This window comes from Gadus chalcogrammus, chromosome 2, assembly GCF_026213295.1.
Source record: "Gadus chalcogrammus isolate NIFS_2021 chromosome 2, NIFS_Gcha_1.0, whole genome shotgun sequence".
NCBI classification, from domain to species: domain Eukaryota; kingdom Metazoa; phylum Chordata; class Actinopteri; order Gadiformes; family Gadidae; genus Gadus; species Gadus chalcogrammus.
In genome coordinates this window covers 1987715-2007743 of record NC_079413.1, presented here as the reverse complement: position 1 = coordinate 2007743, position 20029 = coordinate 1987715, and the positions used below count along the sequence as shown (strand labels likewise).

At 50.1% G+C, this 20029-nt stretch overlaps 1 protein-coding gene across 1 annotated transcript; it reads right to left on the bottom strand.

Moving 5' to 3' along the window:
• Positions 1 to 2192: 2192 nt before the first annotated feature.
• On the bottom strand, positions 2193 to 19318 carry rundc3aa (RUN domain containing 3Aa). Its single transcript, XM_056577175.1, has 11 exons — positions 19222 to 19318; positions 10616 to 10731; positions 9073 to 9206; positions 8561 to 8646; positions 7308 to 7397; positions 6035 to 6115; positions 5226 to 5391; positions 4412 to 4569; positions 3822 to 3935; positions 3255 to 3337; positions 2193 to 2335 (listed from the first exon to the last, which is right to left on the bottom strand). Exons 1-11 carry the CDS (start codon positions 19299 to 19301, stop codon positions 2193 to 2195), a joined length of 1251 nt encoding a protein of 416 aa, XP_056433150.1. The 5' UTR covers positions 19302 to 19318.
• Positions 19319 to 20029: the final 711 nt, after the last annotated feature.

Here is a 20029-nt window from a genome sequence, read left to right as displayed (position 1 = left end):
ATTGGCTGATGCAAAATACTACTGCGTGTTTATTGGTCGGGAGGTCTGTCTGTCTGTGGGGAATAAGCCCCAAAATGTAAGCTCCACCCCTTTTTAGCTGAGATTATTTCCCCAAAATCTTGGGGGCATGTCCCTTTTCCTGGCGTTTAACCCCCCCCCCCCAGCTCTCTACAAAGAGTTTCAAGATCTCGCAAAATAGGGGTTTCTACTCTCTCTCATGGAGACTATTGGAGGACATTTTCAGTGAATAGGTGATGAAGTTTCAATACACACGATTTCTTTCACATGGCAATCATCCAATAGCTGTAGTAAGGAGAGATGCTAAAGAACTGACAACTTGGCCTGCACTCCGACATTGAAGAAGGGCAGACCCCTCATAACTCCAGCTAGATCTTGGTCTATAATCCAATGTGGCTACCAATGTGGACGTGTAGTGATAGTTTTAGCATGTATATATCAGGATTATAACACGGTAGGTTTAAATTTAGTACATATAATGTTAGGCTTCACTATTAAATAAACTGATGTAGAGAAGAATTGTTCTAATCTGTTCCAAGGAATACCGCACAAATTCATGGTAATATGCATACTGAACTGTGGTGAATTAGTACTATGCAGATTTGTTTTTCCCAATCACCCGTTTCCATTTAGACCTTACGCTACTCCAACCACCGCTTAAAGTCAGAAATCCTCAGATAGACAGAACAGAGAAAGGCATTTTATTGCAAAATAAACAAAGTTCATCAAAACAATAATCCAGAGGCGAACATATCGAATGAACACTACAAGTGGATTATACGGAAATTCAATTAATCGATAAAAAAAATAAAGAGAATCAGCTGGATTTACAAGAATAAATTCAACGTCTGCATTTACGCATACCGCGGCAGTCATGGCTGATTACTCTAGCAGGATGATGGATCAGAGTATGGAGAGGGTATATAAGTACGATGTAGGCAATTCCTAATTCAGAGGCTGATATCGCTCATTCCTGTCACTGATCACTCTGTGTTTCCTACTAGCATTTCCCAGAGCTTTGAGCGACTACAGAGGCAAACAGAGAGCCTCTTTATCAAACAGACACGCAAATATCATAATCAGATATCCTTTGTTTTTTCCGACCCATTTTTAAAGTCCCAGCAGTAACTGCGGGTTGGTTCACATTAAGACATGGGATGTGCAGAGACAGGATGGCAACAGGACGACTACAGCAAACAGACAATGTCATGGACAGAACAATAGCATTCACTTATGGACAGCGACAGGCGCAGAGTTTCGATTGGATAAAATGGCTGTGGTGGAAAGCTACAGCTTCACAAAATAAAAGTCCTGATATTTATTGGTTTTAATTCCTTGGGCAGCGGGTTTCGAATGGTTTGGCAGGGGGGGGAAAGAGAGGGAGGCCTTTCATTCTCTGAATATGTAGTTTCCACCCTTGGCTAAGATCACTCCAAATCAAATAAAAAAAATAACAAAAAGAAACAACTCAAGGTTGTTCTGGTCTGAGTTCTCCCCCTAGAAGTGTCCGGACTCATGCTTGTACCCCCTGGGGTGAAGACACAGAGGTGCACGGCCACGCGACCGAGGGAAGCAGTGTTGGTGTGCAGAAGACGACGGATGTGACACCAAAGCAGAGGCGGGAAACCGAGAGAGAACAGAAAGTAAAACCAGGCGGAAAACAAAAAAAAAACAACAACGTACAAACAAACCACAAAAATAAGATGTGTCCTTTCGGCGTCAGCATCGTCATCATCATCCTCATCATCATCATCATCATCATCATCATCATCGTCATCACAACGTCACACTCAAGCATACGCAAAATCCGGAGATGGCGAACGAGTCCTTCCCAAATTGGCTCTCCCTACAGTGTCAGCGTACAAGCTGAAGCGAGCGCCGACGGAGGGGGGGGGGGGGGGGGGGGGGGGGCGGGCGGCGGGCGGCGAGTGGGTTGGGAGGGGGTTGAAGAGGAGGAGGAGGAGGAGGAGGAGGAGGAGGAGGAAGAGGAGAAGGGGTGGTCAATGCAGCATCCATAGAGGAAATGGGACGGGGGGGGGGTTGGGTGGGGGAGTAGGTAACAGGATGGGGGTGGTGGAGGGGAGGGAGGGGGGGCCTCCGAGGCTGGGCAGTGGGTCTCGGTAGGTAGGTGGGGGGGGGGGGGGGGCTCCCATTCGTCGGCCCTAGTGCCTCTCCTAGCTGGGGGAGGACGCGGGGCTGGGGTCGGCGCTGATGTTCACCAAGCACTCACTGGACTTAAGGCTGGCCAGGGACTTGGAGCTGGGGAGGGAGGCCAGCGATCCGCACAGCCCCAGCATGGAAGGGGTGCAGTCCTTCCCTGCGGGGGGGGGGGGGGAGAGTCGAGAAACGCGATGGTTAGTCAACACAAAGCAGAAGAGTCTTCTGGCCCTGCATCACTTAACCCACCCCCGCTCAGAGAAAAAGAAAAAAGACACCGCCGCTGCCGCCGCCACCGCCGCCGCCACCACCACCACCACCACCCCCACCACCACCACCACCACCACCACCACCACCGCCGCCACCAGCAGCAGCACCAGCAGCTCCAGCCGACCTCAAGCGGGCCTTTGTTCGGGGGCCGTGTGTGTGGAGGGCTCCGGGCCGACGGCTGAGGGCCCGTTGTTGTTCTGCAGTTGGTGGAAGTAGCACAGAGGGCGGCTGTGTGTGCTCATTGTGGTCGGCGCCCGGTCGGGTACCGGAGGGGCCCCTTAGCCTGGGTCGGTGTGTGGGGTACCAGGGGGCCCCCTAGACTGGGTCGGTGGACGGGTACCCGCGGGGCCCTAGCCCAGGTGTGTGAGGCGGGCGGGGCCCCTAGCCCAGGTGTGTGAGGCGGGCGGGGCCCTAGCCCAGGTGTGTGAGGCGGGCGGGGCCCTAGCCCAGGTGTGTGAGGCGGTCGGGGCCCTAGCCCAGGTGTGTGAGGCGGGCGGGGCCCTAGCCCAGGTGTGTGAGGCGGGCGGGGCCCTAGCCCAGGTGTGTGAGGTGTGCAAGGACCGGCGGGAGGGGCCCTAGCCCAGGTGTGTGAGGCGGGCGGGGCCCTAGCCCAGGTGTGTGAGGTGTGCAGGGACCGGCGGGAGGGGCCCTAGCCCAGGTGTGTGAGGCGGGCGGGGCCCTAGCCCAGGTGTGTGAGGTGTGCAGGGACCGGCGGGAGGGGCCCTAGCCCGGGTGTGTCGGTGTGGGGGTGTAGCATGCGGTAGGGAGGGGGGAAGCGGCCCCGCCAGAGGAAAGCAGGCAGCCCTCACCGTTCTGCTTGCTGTCCGTCCGCTGGGAGTTGGAGTTGAGGCTGACGTCCACCGAGAGCTGCTCCAGGCTGGGGAAGCTCCTCCTGGAGGGGGGGGGGGGGACCCCGAAACACAGAGGGACAGTCAGTCAGGGCGTCAGCCGTCAAGACACAGAACTGAGTGTGGGTCAGAGTAGATCACGTTTTATCAGAACTATTCTGTGGCGCCGAATAACTCAAAAGACAACGCTGAGAGCAAGAGTGAGCAAGTTTGATATGGCATTTTGAAAATTTTGAAAGGTTTGAAATAAAATAAGACATTGACTAAAGGCGCCATAGCATAGTGGATGATTCTGTTTAACACAAGAAATAAGAGTGAAGCAAAACAGTCTACAATAACCGTAAGACATAACAGGGAGAAGTCTCCACTACATACCTCCCAAATATCGTGTCCAGAAAATCGAACACGAAATGTTTGTTGAACATTTTGGTATTTTTCTTATTTCGATAATGTTGTTGAGCTGTTCTGTATAATTCTTTGTGAAAACTCAATAAAAATGCAAGTTTAAAAAATAAGTAAAGGACTGACCTGCGGAAGAGCTTGATGTCTCCCTGGCTGTTGTTGATGGTGGTCCACTGGTTCACCTGGGGGATGGAGATCTCCTTGGACAGGTGATTGGATTCACAGGGGATGAGGCCAGAGCTGGAGGGAGCACACAGTATGTTACACTCTCATTACAAGTGCTCCACGTTTGGGCATGCAAACAAGCACTTTGGTGAGCTGTCTGGAGGTTAGGGAGAGGATAAAAGAGATTGCACGTAGTCGAAATTGTGATTGAGTGGTGTGATTTTATCTGTGTTTGTGTTCGTGCCTGCGTGCGTGTGTGCGTGCGTGCATACGTCTGTGTTCATGTGTGTGTGTTCATGTGTGTGTGTGTGTGTGTGTGTGTGTTTGTTTGTGTGTGCATGTGTTATTTTGTGTGTGTGTTCGTACATGTGCGTGTGTGCGTATGTGTGCTTACATGTGTGTACGTATGTGTGTTCGTACGTGTTCGAGACGCGTGTGTGCGCATATGTGTGCGTATGTGTGCTTACACGCGTGTACGCACGTGTCTGCGTGTGTGTCCGTGCGTGTGTATGCGTGCGTGCGTTCGGGTGCGTCCGTCCGGCCGCCCTCACAGTTGCGCCTGCAGCTCCAGCACCACGTCCTCCAGCTCCCTCTTCTCCTGCAGGCTCTGCTCCGTCAGCTCCTCCAGTCGGGACCGCAGGTGCTTGTTCTCCGTCTCCACGTTCTTCAGCTGCGACTCCCGCAGCCGCACCAGCTCCTCCAGGTAGCCCTGCAAGCGAGGCACGGTGCCACACGGCGGAACTACGGCTCAGAGATCTGCCTCACCGGGGGAAGACGGGCTGAAGGCTGTGTTTCGGCCCCCCGATTCGAATCCCCACCCTCTTTCTCAGAAGGAGCGTGGGGTGGTTAGCGAAGTGTTTAGAAGTATGTTCCCGATGGTTCTGGTGTAGCATTGTTGTTTATGCTCATATAAGTACTCAAAAACATATTATGGAGCTAATGGGGTTGGCTTGTTGTTTACTTGTATCCGGAAGGTTGCTAGTTCAGTACCATTTGTGTTCATTGGGACGTCAAATGGACTGCATTCATGCAGCGCATTTCTAACCAGTGGCCACTCAAAGCTTTTTTACAATATTGGGTAACATTCACACATTCATACACACATTCACACACCGACGGCGGTGTCAGCCACGCAGGGCGACAGCCAGCTCGTCGGGAGCCTTTAGGGGGAGGTATCTTGCTCAGGGACACCTCGACGCTCGGGGATCCGGGGGATCGAACCAGCAACCTTCCGGTTACCAGCCAACCCGCTCTACCTCCTGAGCCACATGCCACCCATGTTTAAGATCATAGAATAGAAACTTAAAACACAAACTATTTGTGTTCATTTGGACGCCAAGGGACCACCCCCACGTCTGCACTCACCTTCTGGGCGTAGACGATCTTGAACCTCTGCTCCATCTTGCGGCACTTATTGCTCCAGCTCTCCTCGTCGGTGACCAGGGGGATGTAGGGGTGCTCGGGGACGCTCTCCTCGCTGTTGCTGCTGTCCACGCTGGTGCGGTCGTCCTCGTCGCTCAGGTAGTCGTAGCTGCAGGCGCCGCCGCCGCCGCCGTGCGTTAGCAAGGACAAAGTTAGCAACAGTGGAAAATAATCGTTGCTTTGTGTGAATGTGTTTTGTGTGTGTGTATGTTTTTGTGTGTGTGTGTCTGTCTGTCTGTGTGTGTTTTTGTGTGCGCATGAGCGTGTGTATGTGCGGGCATCTCTCTCTCTCTCTCTCTCTCTCTCTCTCTCTCTCTCTCTCTCTCTCTCTCTCTCTCTCTCTCTCTCTCTCTCTCTCTCTCTCTCTCTCTCTCTCTCTCTCTCTCTCTCTCTCTCTCTCTCTCTCTCTCTCTCTCTCTCTCTCTCTCATCCATCACGGTGGACCCTCTCTCTATGTCAGTGGTTCCCGGTCCGACGCCCACGTTGATGGGGTTAAAATGATGGATGCACACGCTTATGAATCGGGCTCATGATGTACATTTTCAGCCGTAGGAATGTGGTCACGAGCCAAACAAGGTTTGGAATCTGTACTCTACTTAGTAGGAGGAGTAGGAGTTCCCAAACCCTTTTATCCTTCTCAATTGTCTGTTCACCGTGTTTAAGCAAGTTTAAGCAACGGTTATATGCTAACCCTAACTTAACTGTATGTTTGTGTTGGTGTTGGTGTACACTGGCATGAGCAGCACACTCACCTCTGAGTGAACTTTAGGTATGGTGTATAGTCAATCATGGCCAGAGATTTCCCATCCAGAACTTCACCCTTTAGACAAAAACTGAGCAGAAGGAAAAAAGACAGAGTCCAATCAGGCTGTGATTAAGAAGACCTTTGATGCCACTCTCACAAGTGCATCGTGTAATCGAGTTCATTAACATATAAAAGCGTGTCAGGGTTCAGACATGATCTAATAAACTTGACTAGACCTACACATCACCGGCATTCCTATATCGCTGGAAGGTAAAACAGCTCCCCCTACTGGGGGCTGAACTCTCCCGTGAAGTGTTTATCCCCCATAGACAATTTAGTGGAAAATTACATAATAGGCTCAGCTGTACTGCAAAACGACAGTCAGCATTTCTATTTATAACTAAAAGGTCTATTGTTGGTTTCGAAACACTTTACCTTTTCCAAAAAACATAAATTAGTGCTAGTTTTATTTCTTAGTCTATTACGTCATCGATCAGAAATGAGTCCCTGATGGTTTATTTTGAATAAAACTGTAGTATATTCTTCTAGAAGCGGTCAATAAGAAGTCAATGCGCTTCTCGTTCAGCTTTGGAGCACTATCTTGTGCTTTCAAATGTGATACCTTTTATCTGGACAGAGCTCTCAGACGTAGTTAGACTGGGCTTCCAGAAGAGGATTTTAAAGTGTTTTCCCCTCCGGGGGCTGTTACACACGGGGTTGATTTGATTGGAAACCTTTACAGACGCTTAGTCTAACAACGTGTCTGCAGCACAGTTTAGCTTGTCTGAGCCTTTCTCCTCTTTCGTTTTAGCTTCCCAGCAGGAAAAGCTGATTACTGCGGTCCGAGTTCTCTCTCTTTTCGCTTCACAAACATGAAGCGAAAAGAGAGTGAAACGTCCCGGTCACCAAGACTTGAGCTCGTCTGATTGGACAGCCTCTGAAAGGAAGTCTGTACTGAGCCGCTCTACACCTCGTCTGATTGGACGAGCTTCTAAAGGAACCCATACTGAACTGCTCTTCAGCTCGTCTGATTGGACGGCTCCTAACTGAACCGGTTCTGAGCCGCTCTCCAGCTCGTCTGACTGGACGAGCTCCTAATTGAACCCGTACTGGACCGCTCATCAGCTCGTCTGATTGGACGGTCTCCTAACTGAACCCTTACTGAACCGCTCATCAGCTCGTCTGATTGGACGGTCTCCTAACTGAACCCTTACTGAACCGCTCCTCAGCTCTTCTGATTGGACGGCTCCTAAATGAACCGGTTCTGAGCCGCTCCTCACCTGAAGTCGATGGCGCTGAGCCCGATGAGCATCCCGGTCAGGACCGTGGCCTCCTCCCGCAGCATGATGGCCCCGTCGTCGTAGAACCGCCTGGAACACGGGGAGCGGGTCAGCCACAGAGAACCAGGACAGAGAGAACATAGAACTATGATGATAGAACGTAGGACTCTAGGAGATAGAACACAGTAAACTAATAGATAGAACATAGAACTATGATGATAGAACGTAGGGCACTAAGAGATAGAACACAGTAAACTAATAGATCGAACTTAGAACTATGGTGATAGAACATAGGACTCTAAGTGATAGTAAACTAATAGATCGAACATAGAACTATGATGATAGAACGTAGGACTCTAAGAGATAGAACACAGTAAACTAATAGATCGAACATAGAACTATGATGATAGAACGTAGGACTCTAAGAGATAGAACCAGGGAAACTAATAGATAGAACATAGAACTATGATGATAGAACGTAGGACTCTTAAGAGATAGAACACAGTAAACTAATAGATAGAACATAGAACTATGATGATAGAACGTAGGACACTAAGAGATAGAATATACTAAACTAATTGATAGAACATAGATAAAAAAAAATGGAACATAGAACTTTAAGAACACTAATAGACAGAATATACAGCCCTTATAGATATTACATAGAATAGGAATAGATATAAAATAGGACTAAAATAGATAGAACAAAGAACTAATAGATGGTTCCCACGGAGAACCATGTAGAACACTGAGGAAGGGTTTCACCTGATTTCATGTAAAGCCGCTACTAGTTGACTTTCATAGTGGGGGGGGGGGGGGGGGGGGGGATGCATATAAGGCTGTCAATAGTTTATGCTGACAGTGGGGTGTATAATGTATATACAAGGCTGTTACTAGTTATCTTTGATAGTGGTGTGTATAGTGTATACACAAGGCTGTTACTAGTTATCTTTGACAGTGGGGTGTATAATGTATATACAAGGCTGTTACTAGTTATCTTTGACAGTGGGGTGTATAGTGTATACACAAGGCTGTTACTAGTTATCTTTGACAGTGGGGTCTGGGGTGTATAATGTATACACAAGGCTGTTACTAGTGATCTTTGATAGTGGGTTGGTGTATATAATGTTCTCTCTGATAGTGGGGTAGTCTACTGTATGTGAGGCTACAAGCCGTTTTCTACGGTCGCTGGGGATAGACAGCACATAGCCAGACAGCGTGGGTGTGTCTAGCGCGATCACATGACGCATCACCTGGTGGTCCGTGTGTCTCGGAGGGCGGTGGCGATGTACTCCGACAGACGCTTCTCCATCAGGGCCACTCGTATCCAGGCCCGGCCCTGCGGGCGCAGAGAGGTCAAAGGTCAACGCCGTCACTCAGGGGATCATAAGACCACATTACCGAGGACACAGGGAGTCATACTTCTGAGTGGTTATTAAAATATCCTGTTAAAAGAGCAACATCAAATAATAAAAAAGTAATTTCCTGAGAGCCGCAATACTCAACTCTATTATTTAAAATACACAACCCCCCCCCCCCCCCCCTTACCCCTAATGCTTAGCAATCACTGGATTTCTTTCCATGGAACTCTATGTCCCTCCTTCACTGTGTAAAGATCTGGGCCAGATGGTACACTGGTGTACACACACACACACACACACACACACACACACACACACACACACACACACACACACACACACACACACACACACACACACACACACACACACACACACACACACACACACACACACACACTCGCCTTGGCCCGCGATGTGCTGATGTTCTCGATGTTCTCGATGCTGGCGATGCAGTTGTTCTGCACCTTGCTGCAGGCCAGCCGGATGTACTCCCAGAAGCTGCGCTGGCCGTCCGAGCTGAACCAACCTCCTGACCCTGCTCCGGAGAACACAGAGCCCACTCAGGACCAGTGCTGCTGGGGGGTCGGGGGCTACAGGCCGCCATGGGGCCCCAGAACCAGGCCCCAATCAGGAGCACTGCTGCTGGGGGGCCGGGGGCTACAGACCCACCATGGGGCCCCAGAACCAGGACCCAGTCAGGAGCACTGCTGCTAGGGGGCCGGGGGCTACAGACCCACCATGGGACCCCAGAACCAGGACCCAGTCATAACCACTGCTGCTGGGGGCCAGATGGGGCTAGGTGGGGCTAGGTGGGGCTAGGTGGGGCTAGGTGGGGCTAGGTGGGGCTAGGTGGGGCTAGGTGGGGCTAGGTGGGGCTAGGTGGGGCTAGGTGGGGCTAGGTGGGGCTAGGTGGGGCTAGGTGGGGCTAAGTGGGGCTAGGTGGGGCTAGATGGGGCTAGATGGGGCTAGGTGGGGCTAGGTGGGGCTAGGTGGGGCTAGGTGGGGCTAGGTGGGGCTAGGTGGGGCTAGGTGGGGCTAGGTGGGGCTAAGTGGGGCTAAGTGGGGCTAGGTGGGGCTAGGTGGGGCTAGGTGGGGCCAGGGCCACCGTGACCACCCTGGGACCCCAGAACCAGGCCCCGAGTCATGTGATTCATCGTTACGCTGATGTCTGTCGCTGTTTTGTGCAGTAGGCTTTTTATTTTAGAAGCATTTTAGTCGCATTTGTTTTAATTATCTTTATACCCGACGGTAATCATCAAACCTAATGCGCTCTGCCTCCCCCAGCTTTAGCTAAGGAGGGGTGGTTTTGCATCAAGGATTGTAGAATGTGCGTCAGCAAATTGGAGGATAGTCAAATTACGTGACATATTATATAACCATTACATCATCTGTTCGCCTTTTGGCACAACACTCATCATTTTCTACATTTATCTATACATAAATGTATCCGTCCCAACTACCATGGGTACCTATTTGCTGTTGTACGATCATTATATGAATATATGTTGTAGTACCACATTCGCATCTGTACCATTTGTATGTGTATGTTGTTCATTCGTATCTGTATGTTGAACGTTCGTATTTGTAGGTTGTAAATTTGTATCTGTATGCTGTAGCACCACATTCTTATCTGTATGTTGTGCGTTCGTATCTGTATGCTGTAACACCACATTCGTATCTGTATGTTGTGCGTTCGTATCTGTAGGTTGTACATTCGTATCGGTATGTTGTGCGTTCGTATCTGTAGGTTGTAGCACCACATTCGTATCTGTATGTTGTGCGTTCGTATCTGTGTGTTGTAGTACCACATTCGTATCTGTAGGTTGCAGCACCACATTCGTATCTGTATGTTGTACATTCGTATCGGTATGTTTTGCGTTCTTATCTGTAGGTTGTAGCCCCACATTCGTATCTGCATGCGTTCTTATCTGTGGGTTGTAGTACCTCTGAACCGGTGGCTGAGGATGTGCTCCAAGATGGCAGCGAAGTTGAGGAACTCCTCCGACGAGTCATCGATGGGCTCGGCTGTGTATTTCTCGAGGAGCGTCTTGACAGAGAATCTGAGAGCAGAAGACAACAGAAGTATGTTAACACACACGCTAAAGGGTCAGGGTCGCAGTTTGTGTTTTTGCAAAGGCTGTGAGTGCAAAATAACAGATTCTACTACAGTATGTACAAACAGTACTACAGTAAGTACTACAGAGCTACAGTATGTACTACAGTACAGCGCTACAGCAGCAGCCGTGACATCCAAGATCTTTTCGATGGGGCCATCTAATCATACTGATGTCACCCCCGATTGTCCTGGCTGTACATTGTGTCCCTACACAATGTACCCCTTGACTCCCTTTGACAGCGTTGCCATGACAACAATACAATCGACCCCCTTGTGTCAAGCCGGGGCAGATGACACGGGCAGCGGCGGCGGCGGCGACGACGACGCTGTATCCCGGGTCAACCCCAAGCGCCCCGCCGAAGCCCTCTTAGCCTCCTGTCTTCCTAAAAAGAGCCGCTCTAATCAAACAGTGATCCAATCACACACATCCACCCCTCCTCCCTCTCCAACGCCGCGGTTCCGATCTATTTAGGACCACCGCTGCCACACTTTGAGCTTTTTGATCTCGCATGCTCAGCCTACACCCGAGCCTCCGTCTGCGGGGAGAGCATGCAGAGCGCGTGCTAGCAGCCAGGAGCCAAGAGCCGGGCTCTGTGTGAGAGAGAGCGAGAGGGCTGACCGCCGAAGCCTCCGCCTCCATGGGCAACACCAGCATCACCGAGGGCAAGACGGCCCTCGCCGTGGGCAGCACCTCCATCGCCAGGGGGAAGACCACCGTGTCGGTGGGCAAGTCCTCCGTCTTCAGGGGATTGACCACCACCTCCTTCGGGGACTCCACCATCTCGCGGGAGAAGACCAAGGTGGCTCTGGGCCGAGCCAGCTTCACCAGGGGCACCACCACCACTTCTTTCCGCAAGGCGCTGATGTCCAAGCGTCGGACAACCTAGATGAGCAGCACTCCGGGAGCCAGGGCCAGGTCGCCGCGCGGGGCCACAGCCGCCGCCCCCGCCGCCTCCGCGAAGCCCCCCAAAAAAGACTCAAAGGACGATGAATGGAAAACAGCATTCCTGTCGAGCAAGACCTCGTTCACCCGAGGCAAAGCCTCCCTCCTGAAAACTAAGTACGCCATCGCCTGGGGTAGATCCTCCGTGTCTTGGAGCCGCACCACCGTCACCCTGGGCAAGACCACCGTGGCGGTGGGGAAGACCTCCGTCACGAGAGGGGACACCACGAGCACCCTCACCACCCTGACCTTCAGCCACGGGGCCAAGTCCGTGTCTGTGGTCAAGACTGTCCTCACCCGGGGCAAGGAGACGCACAGCAACGTCTACTGGGATTTTCACACGTGAACACATGTCTGAGGTTAATCAGTGTCCACAGGTCAGTACCGGCACTGGGCCGTAGGGCTACCTATTATCAGCGGTGTGTGCTTTAAATTACGCCGGTAGGGATGTTGTGGGTCTGTGTGTGATTTTTATTTTGGTATTTGTTGCCCTTTGCTTCTGACTGTGAGTGTGTTTTTCCATGTGGGACGGGGCGAGTTTGGAGTCTGCGGTTGTGTGATGGGACCCCGTCCTGTGAGTCGTCTGATCGCAGAGATCATTATTCAGACGTTATAGGGGGGATGACATGCGTTGGCAGCCAATGGAGTGAGGGGGGGGTGCTCATGTATGTGGAGACATGTGAGGGTGACGCCTTAGCTCTGGTGACCACATTGTTCTCCATGTTGGTCATGTACAGTCAAATTAAACCAATCTCTGTATCCACATGCACAACTAGTATACACTGCCAAGAGATCAGGGATGTGTTTGTGTCGCAAGCACAGGTGCATCCTGGTAACAATTCTGTTGACTAGAGAAAAACTACTACTTGAACCATGAACTACTGTAGAAGCCTGTGAAGAAAATAAGCAAATGTACGATGTAACCGTTATAAAATGTAACCATGCCTAAACACTGCTTTGCTTGGCTTGATTATTTTCTATTGATTTACACCAATGCTTTTTTAACATCGAATTATATGAAATGACACTAAATGGGGAGTGAATAAAGTATCAGCAAGTTGCATTAAATTCAAGGACAAAATTCTCCAAAGGAATTCATCAGAGGTGTAAGCAGCCACGCCCGAAATCCAAACTGAGCGCAACGTTCTGGCTCAGGGAAACCTCAATAAGTTCACGGTTGCGCCTCCATTTTGACCCCTTTTGATTTAAAAGCATATCCTTCGAACCCCACCACACTCCAGCAGAAGAGGCTGACTTTTATCAGGGGATGTGGGCCAAACAAAGGCACAGAAGAGGGTGATGTCACCACAGCTTGTCCCTCTCCGACACAATGTCCCGTTCAGCTGTTGTTGGTGTCGTCGTGGCCCCCGGGGGACAATCGCGCCACTGTCCCCCGTCCCCGCGGCGAGGCGGTGGGCGCCTACGTCTGCCTCTGTCCATTCACGCGGACACATGGGTGGTATGTGGCCTTCCCCGGCCCACGTCGCGCTGTTCAACGAGAGCATTATGTGACCAACGGGGGGCTGCAACCATCCAGCCGTAGAATCCCGCGCCGCTGCCCGCAGCCAGCCACTCGCCATTCCAGAGACCGGGGGGGGAAAGCAACAGAACTGCGAGCTCTGCATGAGTGTGCGATGCGCCGACGCGACGACTGAGCCCCAGACTCTGCCTCGACACCTGGGTCCAGACCGCCAAGATCAGCACCACCGCCACCACCTCCAGCACCAGCACCGTCATAACCGGCTCCCCAATGGGCAACACCAGCATCACAGAGGGCAAGACGGCCCTCTCGCTGGGCAACACCACCATCAAGAGGGGGAAGACCAAAATCGCCATGGGGAGCTCCTTCATCGCACGGGGCCGGAAGACCACTTCCCTGGGGGCCTCGACCATCACCAGCGGGAAGACCAAGATCGCCCTGGGGGGCGCCTCGTTCAGCCGGGGGACCACCACCACGTCGTTCCGGAAAGCCTTCTTCCCGAAGCGAGCCTCCAAGACCCTCTAGAGCCGGGGGTTCCGAGGGACAGGGAGGGGAGGCCGGGAGTGGTTTTGACGACACATAGACGACGGGGACAAACAGGACGACGCCATCACGAGGGACATACAGACGCTGCCGGGACCACTGCCGAGGGCTCACCACTGCGGACTTCTGAAACTGGATTACGTTGTCATTGGGAACCTTTGCTCTTTTAGATCATGCAGGAATTTCTCAAGGAGACAGGTCAGTGTCATGGGAGCGTGCCCTGCCTCGTGCAGAATGTAGGGGGGGGGGGGGGGGGTGTAGGGTGTGACGGTGCAAAGTGAAGCTTCTGCTTAGAACCAGCTCATTGTTTCAGCAATAGCAGTAGTGCATGGGGTCCCATGACAAGGGATAACTGGACAACACTGAGAAAACCAGCCTGTTAAGGGTATCAGCATGTACAGCCGAGAACCCGCCATAACAAGATAATACTTTGAGTAGAAATTTGGGTATTTGTTTTTTGTCTTTTTAAAATGCACTCAAATATCAAATGTCACAAATTGGCTTCTTCAGATTCCGTTGGAGCTACAGTTGTTGTTTCAAGTGCATTAGGGCGTGACAGGGGAGGTGACATGTGGCTCACACCAATCGGGGATAAACGTTCTCTTGTTCTGATCTGTAAATCCGTTTCGATGCATGAACTCGATGCACCACACTACAACATCGTAGTGGACCGACGTTGCTAAAAGGTGTGCTGACAGGAGTCAGGAGGAGCGGGCCTCTGAGGAGCAGCGGCATACCTCTGATGCTAATCAGTGTAGTGGCACGGCGGCACGCTCGTGGTACGCTTTGACACCGAACAACAACGACTCGGAGGCTCCTCACAGGCCTCTTTTGTCCGACCCCCTCGCCCGATCTCCTTGGCTCGCGGCCAAGCCTACAATCTCTCCTCTTCAAATGCCTCTTGTTCCCATTGTTCCCCCGCTATACTCACAGGTCTGCGTGACCAGAGGCCTCCCTCTACGTCACGCGTTAGATATTTCCACATTTTAACTAACGGAGCGCTAACAGCTAAAGCTTCAGACTAACACCAAATGTTTATTTCAGTTTATCAACTCCTCTAATAATCTTGCCATGACCATCTCTTCTCTCGCTCGCTCCTTTCCCAGATTCCCAGCCTGACAGCCTCCTCCTCCATCACCTGCCATGTCTCTGTAGTGCTACCACAAGCAACTACGTCCGATAAAGGACTTCTCGCCAGCCAGCCACTGAATCAGGCTACACCAGCCGATTGTGGTTCAGATCAAGCATCATGGAACATAATGTCTTTTGTCTTTTGGGATTTGTGCCTTGAAGGACCAGCACTACCACAAGAATCATCCATAAGAATGAATCTAATCTTATATGGAATACCACCAGAGTACGGCCAAAACAGTGCTTTGTTGCTTTGATGGAAATCGATTTGTTTTCTAGCCGATATCCAAAGAACGTGGAGAGGTTCAGAGCCCAGGGTGTGTCCCCCGCCCACTCTGCCTGTGAATTAAAGGGCGGGGAAAGTGTCTGTGTGGGTTAGCGTAAGTGTCAATGGGGTCATGTACAAAACATGGCTGGTAGAGGAGGTGTTTTTGTGGATTGGAAAAACGGTGGAGCAACGAAGGGAAGATTGATCAATGGATAAAACAAAGAGCCTCATGCAACATCAGATAAGGTCCTGTGATGTAGGAATCAATGGCTTATGGAGGACAATTGATGTGCAAACAGTAACAGGTCTTTGCCGGATGAAATGTACATCCGCCTACGATGTTATCCCAAAGACCTGATCTCGTTTTTGGTACCGATGAGATATGAAGGCCAAGCAAAGGCAAATGTTCAGCCTTCAGTCTAGAACCGAGACAGACAGTGCTACAGTTCAAGTCAAACATTAAAAGGGGACGGCGAGTGAGAGAGGCAGATTCAGTCGAGTGAGGAGGGACTGTACTGCAGGAGAAAGGATAGAAATGCCGGTGAGTAGGCAGGGAGTAACTCACTCAATCAGTCTAGCGGGAAGCATCTCAAAGCCATGTGAACCTGTGGCCCCAGTTTCACGTTTCACTTTTAGAACGTCCCGGTTGAAATTCTACCACCAGGGAGTCTGACTACTAGGAAAAACTCTATTGAGTCAGAGCGAGATCCCTGCCGCCCCTGCTAATGCTGTGTTTGTTCACAGGACGACGCTAGACGCTAGGCAGCCACTGAAGTCTCGCTCATCTTGTTTATTTCTTTCTTAGGTTCCCTGTGACAACACCACCGGCGTTCGCCCAGTCATGGACCTCAGCATGAATAGCAGGAAAAAAAAAGGTGTTACTAACCCGCACACACAACAAAACAACTCCCATCGCACACACAGATCACACAGTAAAGCGCCGCTTGTGGCCAGAAGTGAGGTTTAGCATTTCAGTGAAGATTTCCCCGGTTTAACCAAAGCTCCACATCAGATCTCCTCGATTCAACCCCGTCTCAGAAAAATGCTAATTGAACCGGCATGTGAACAACAGCAGTATGCAAAAGTACTCCCCGACTCGAACATGGGACACTGGAAGAGATTTTAAAAAGGTGTTGCCCGTAGCAACTGCATGAAGTGGTGTGAGATTATTTGTTATTCTTTTCGGTATGAGACATTTTACATGTGCTCACAAGCAGTATTGATTTTCTTCTTATTCTACTGCTGTTTCTTCTGCGTTCTCTTTCATTCTAAGAACTGTGGAAGGGTGCATATTTCTTTTAATTTAATTCTTTAATTCCTGGCACGTTGTCCCAGTGCAACAACTTGTTTACAATGGTGTTGCAGATTCAGCATGTCCAAATGTCCAGTACTGTATGTGTTCCGCACTTCTATTGTTTTTGTTTTACTCTTGATAAGAAAAACGTGTTTTAGGTTTTATGGGATTACTGATCAGGGATCTGTCAAGGGAGCATAAAGTAGATCAACTATCCCAAATGAGTTAACGACATTTTCAGCAAACGCATTATACGATTGCTGACAGTGTCGTTAACTAATTTCGGATAGTTGAGAAATCTGAAAAATGGGACTGCAATCGCAGTATATCTTAATTATAATCCCCCAATATAAAAACATAAAAGCCATTTAAAAACCCTTGCGCTATGCCTCAAATCTCCTGAAATGATCAAATCCAATGAAGTGAGATACAGGAAAAAAGAATCCAGTATATCTACGTGTGTTGATGTTGTGTTAATGACTATAATAGTGGGGGAATCGATAGGTCTTTCTATATTATTCTATATTATGCGTACATGTATTAGAGAACGCATTAGCCGTGCTAACCCAGGACTAACGCAGGCCTAGCTGAGCTCTAGTTAAACCCTTTTCTGAACGCAGCCCAGTCTCTGAGTGTAGCCTGTGTATTGCGGCGCTCCTCCTAGCCAAGCTGCTCTATGCAAACACTGTCCCCAGGCGCCGGACACCCTGCCCTGGCTCCACGTCCGCCCGGCACAGCCCCCTATGGATACTATTGTCCATCTCTCACCGAGACTCAAAGAACACAGAAAATCGCACCCAAAACGAAATTGACTACTGGAAGTGAACCCAAGCTACTGTCAGTGGAATGTGCTCGAGATGATGAAGAAGGAGGAGTGAGGGAGGGAGGCATGTTGTTGTACCAACTGCCCGGCGGCCATTTTGAGGGACAATGGCTTGGGGGGGGTTAGAGATGAGAGATGCATGGAGGGGGGGGGGTTGGTCTGAAATTCTAATCAATGTCATGTCCTTCATTAAACCACGCAAAAAGTGGAAGGAATTTGTGTATTTAAGCCTTACTGATGTTGAAAAAAAAATGCTTAATATTTATTTCCGTCTCTCTTGTCGTATACGTCTTCCTGTCTGTCCATGTGTTTTACATTTAAAAAAAAATGCTCTAAGCCCGGTTAGTCCCTGAGATCAAACTGAACCGAATCGTTGTGCGTTTCCTAATCTGTTGTTCGTGTCTTAAGTCTGTTATGAGCCCCTTCGTGTTGAAGCCTGCTCAGTGTGATTCTGTGTTTTTCTGTTCCACTGTATGTGTAACTAAAGGCAAACCGTATCTTGGACAGAGAGATATCGTAATAAAACAAATATGTGCTTTATCCGATTGGGTGTTTATTGTTGCGAGTCTCAAAATCAAGCCTTTAGTTATTTGTTTGTTGGCCTTAAGGTGTTCATAACGCAGTCAGTGGCACCAACAACGTCAACAAGACAAACCCATCTCCTAAGAGGACCGGTGTGCGTCCAACATCATCTACAAAGTGCTGCCCATGACATCACTTCCATGGCAATAAACACAGTTCCCTTGACAACCGGGCGAGAAGACTTGAGCTCTTCTTGGTAACAACAGTAGACAAATACATTAGCAGGGTTTACATTCCAGCATGGAAAAGCCCTCCTGGTTTATGATCCAGTGTGAACACAATAGACCACTGAAGCCGCAGGCCACAGGGACGATAATTAGCCCCAAAGCCTGCACACTGGGAAAACAATGACAGCCTGTAGGCCAACCTACAGCCCAGCTCTACTGCTGCCAACGCAGCCACAACCACAGCTCACACTTGGGGTCTTTGGATCTGAGTGTGAGGGTGGGCTTACACAGGATGACAGCCCGGCATTGTGCTAGCTACATTTCATACTTGTAAAACATGTAAGACATGCAGAACGTTTGTAGAACATGTGAATGGAGGGCTGTTGTCTGAGAGGGGGGTCTATTATTGTCTTTGGGCGGCTATGTTATTCATATTCTACGATAAAAATATGTGATAGTTAAGCATCAGCTAGGATGGCTCTCGCAGATCAAGGTATGTATGGGCAGATGATATCTGCTTTCGGTTTGCATGGATCTTGTGAAATGAACAACCAGTGTTGAGTGTGACATATGAATATGATTAACATAACAAACAAGATCAAATAGCGTCGGATTTCAATTGTGTTTCACATCAACTCCCCCACTCCAAGCAGCTCAGACTGCTGCTACCGGAGCCTCCATTCATTTCTTTCAATGTCCTTGTCCGGAAAAAAGGCCAGTCAGCGGCAGCCGGCAGTTCTCAGGGAGGGTAACTCAGCCTCCTATTAACCCCCTCGGCCCGGATGTGCCGGTTATTATTAATGACGATCACGACTACGCTCAGGAGCTAAATGTCGTGCCTTCAACATGCAAGGCTCAGATAAACACAGCAGAAAACGCCTCGTAGTCCAACCACGGATGTGATGACGGGGGGGGGGGGGGGGTACCTGAAGGTGAAAACGCACCTGCAGCCTCAGAGATAGCATAGCAATCACTAGCCACCCGGATCACCACGGTTGACAATATCAAACTAACATCTGCGACGGTGACATCGCTTACATCCCAAACAGCCGTTCTAACATTATCTCCCTATGCATGTGAATATATCGAAGCATCACTTCCCTGACCCATCCCTGGGTGACCACCGAGTGGTACGGGGTGGGGGGTGGCAGGGCTGGCACTCAGACAAGCGAGGAGATGATGAGGCGAAACGGCCTAGTATACCTGCAGACCGTGATCAGGTTCTTGCGCTCCACACAGACGCTTCGCGTAGACGCTTTTTTCGATGTCAGCCCCATAGCCATTTCTGTTTGGATGGAGACCGCTGCCTTTCATCAGAGGGTTCGGAGCCCGACGCTGTCCCAGTGCTGCACAAGGACTCCTCCCTCCTCCACGGCCCTGGATCGGAGGATAAATATCCGGTGCCCTCTGCGGGGAAGGGAAGAGATGCTGAGGAGAGGGCAGGAGGAGGAGGAGGGCATCAGACCAACGACGTAAACATCGGGAGCGGGATCGAGTTTGACTCCCCGATCACGAATCGCTGAGCTGCATGCATTGGTTCTGTGCCCCTGGTGTGGCTCACGTTTTTTTTTCTCCACCAAAAAAATACGTCAGAACCCCGAAATCGTCTTTTGTGCGTTTTATCCAAAACAGTCAGTCTCAGCCTACAAGAATGAATGAAAGTGTACCTGTTTTTAAAATGTAATGAAAAGTTATAATCGAGTCCACGAATAAGTATGTTGCAATAAAGCGACTTAAGAAATATAATAAATGTGGTGTAATTCCAATGGTTCGCCATTGACAGCGCCTCAACGGGGAGCGCCTCGCCTCCAGGCCGCCAGGGGTCGTTGATGGGCGGTGGACCTTTTGACATGAACAAACAGTATTACATTATGTACATTAGACGTGTTACATATTAACATGATTAACATAATAAACAGATAAGGGTTAGATAAGGGTTGTCTTTAAATTGTGTCGTGCATCAACTCTCCCCTAGAATCTCGGACAAGGCTATATAGTCCTTCTGGCAAGA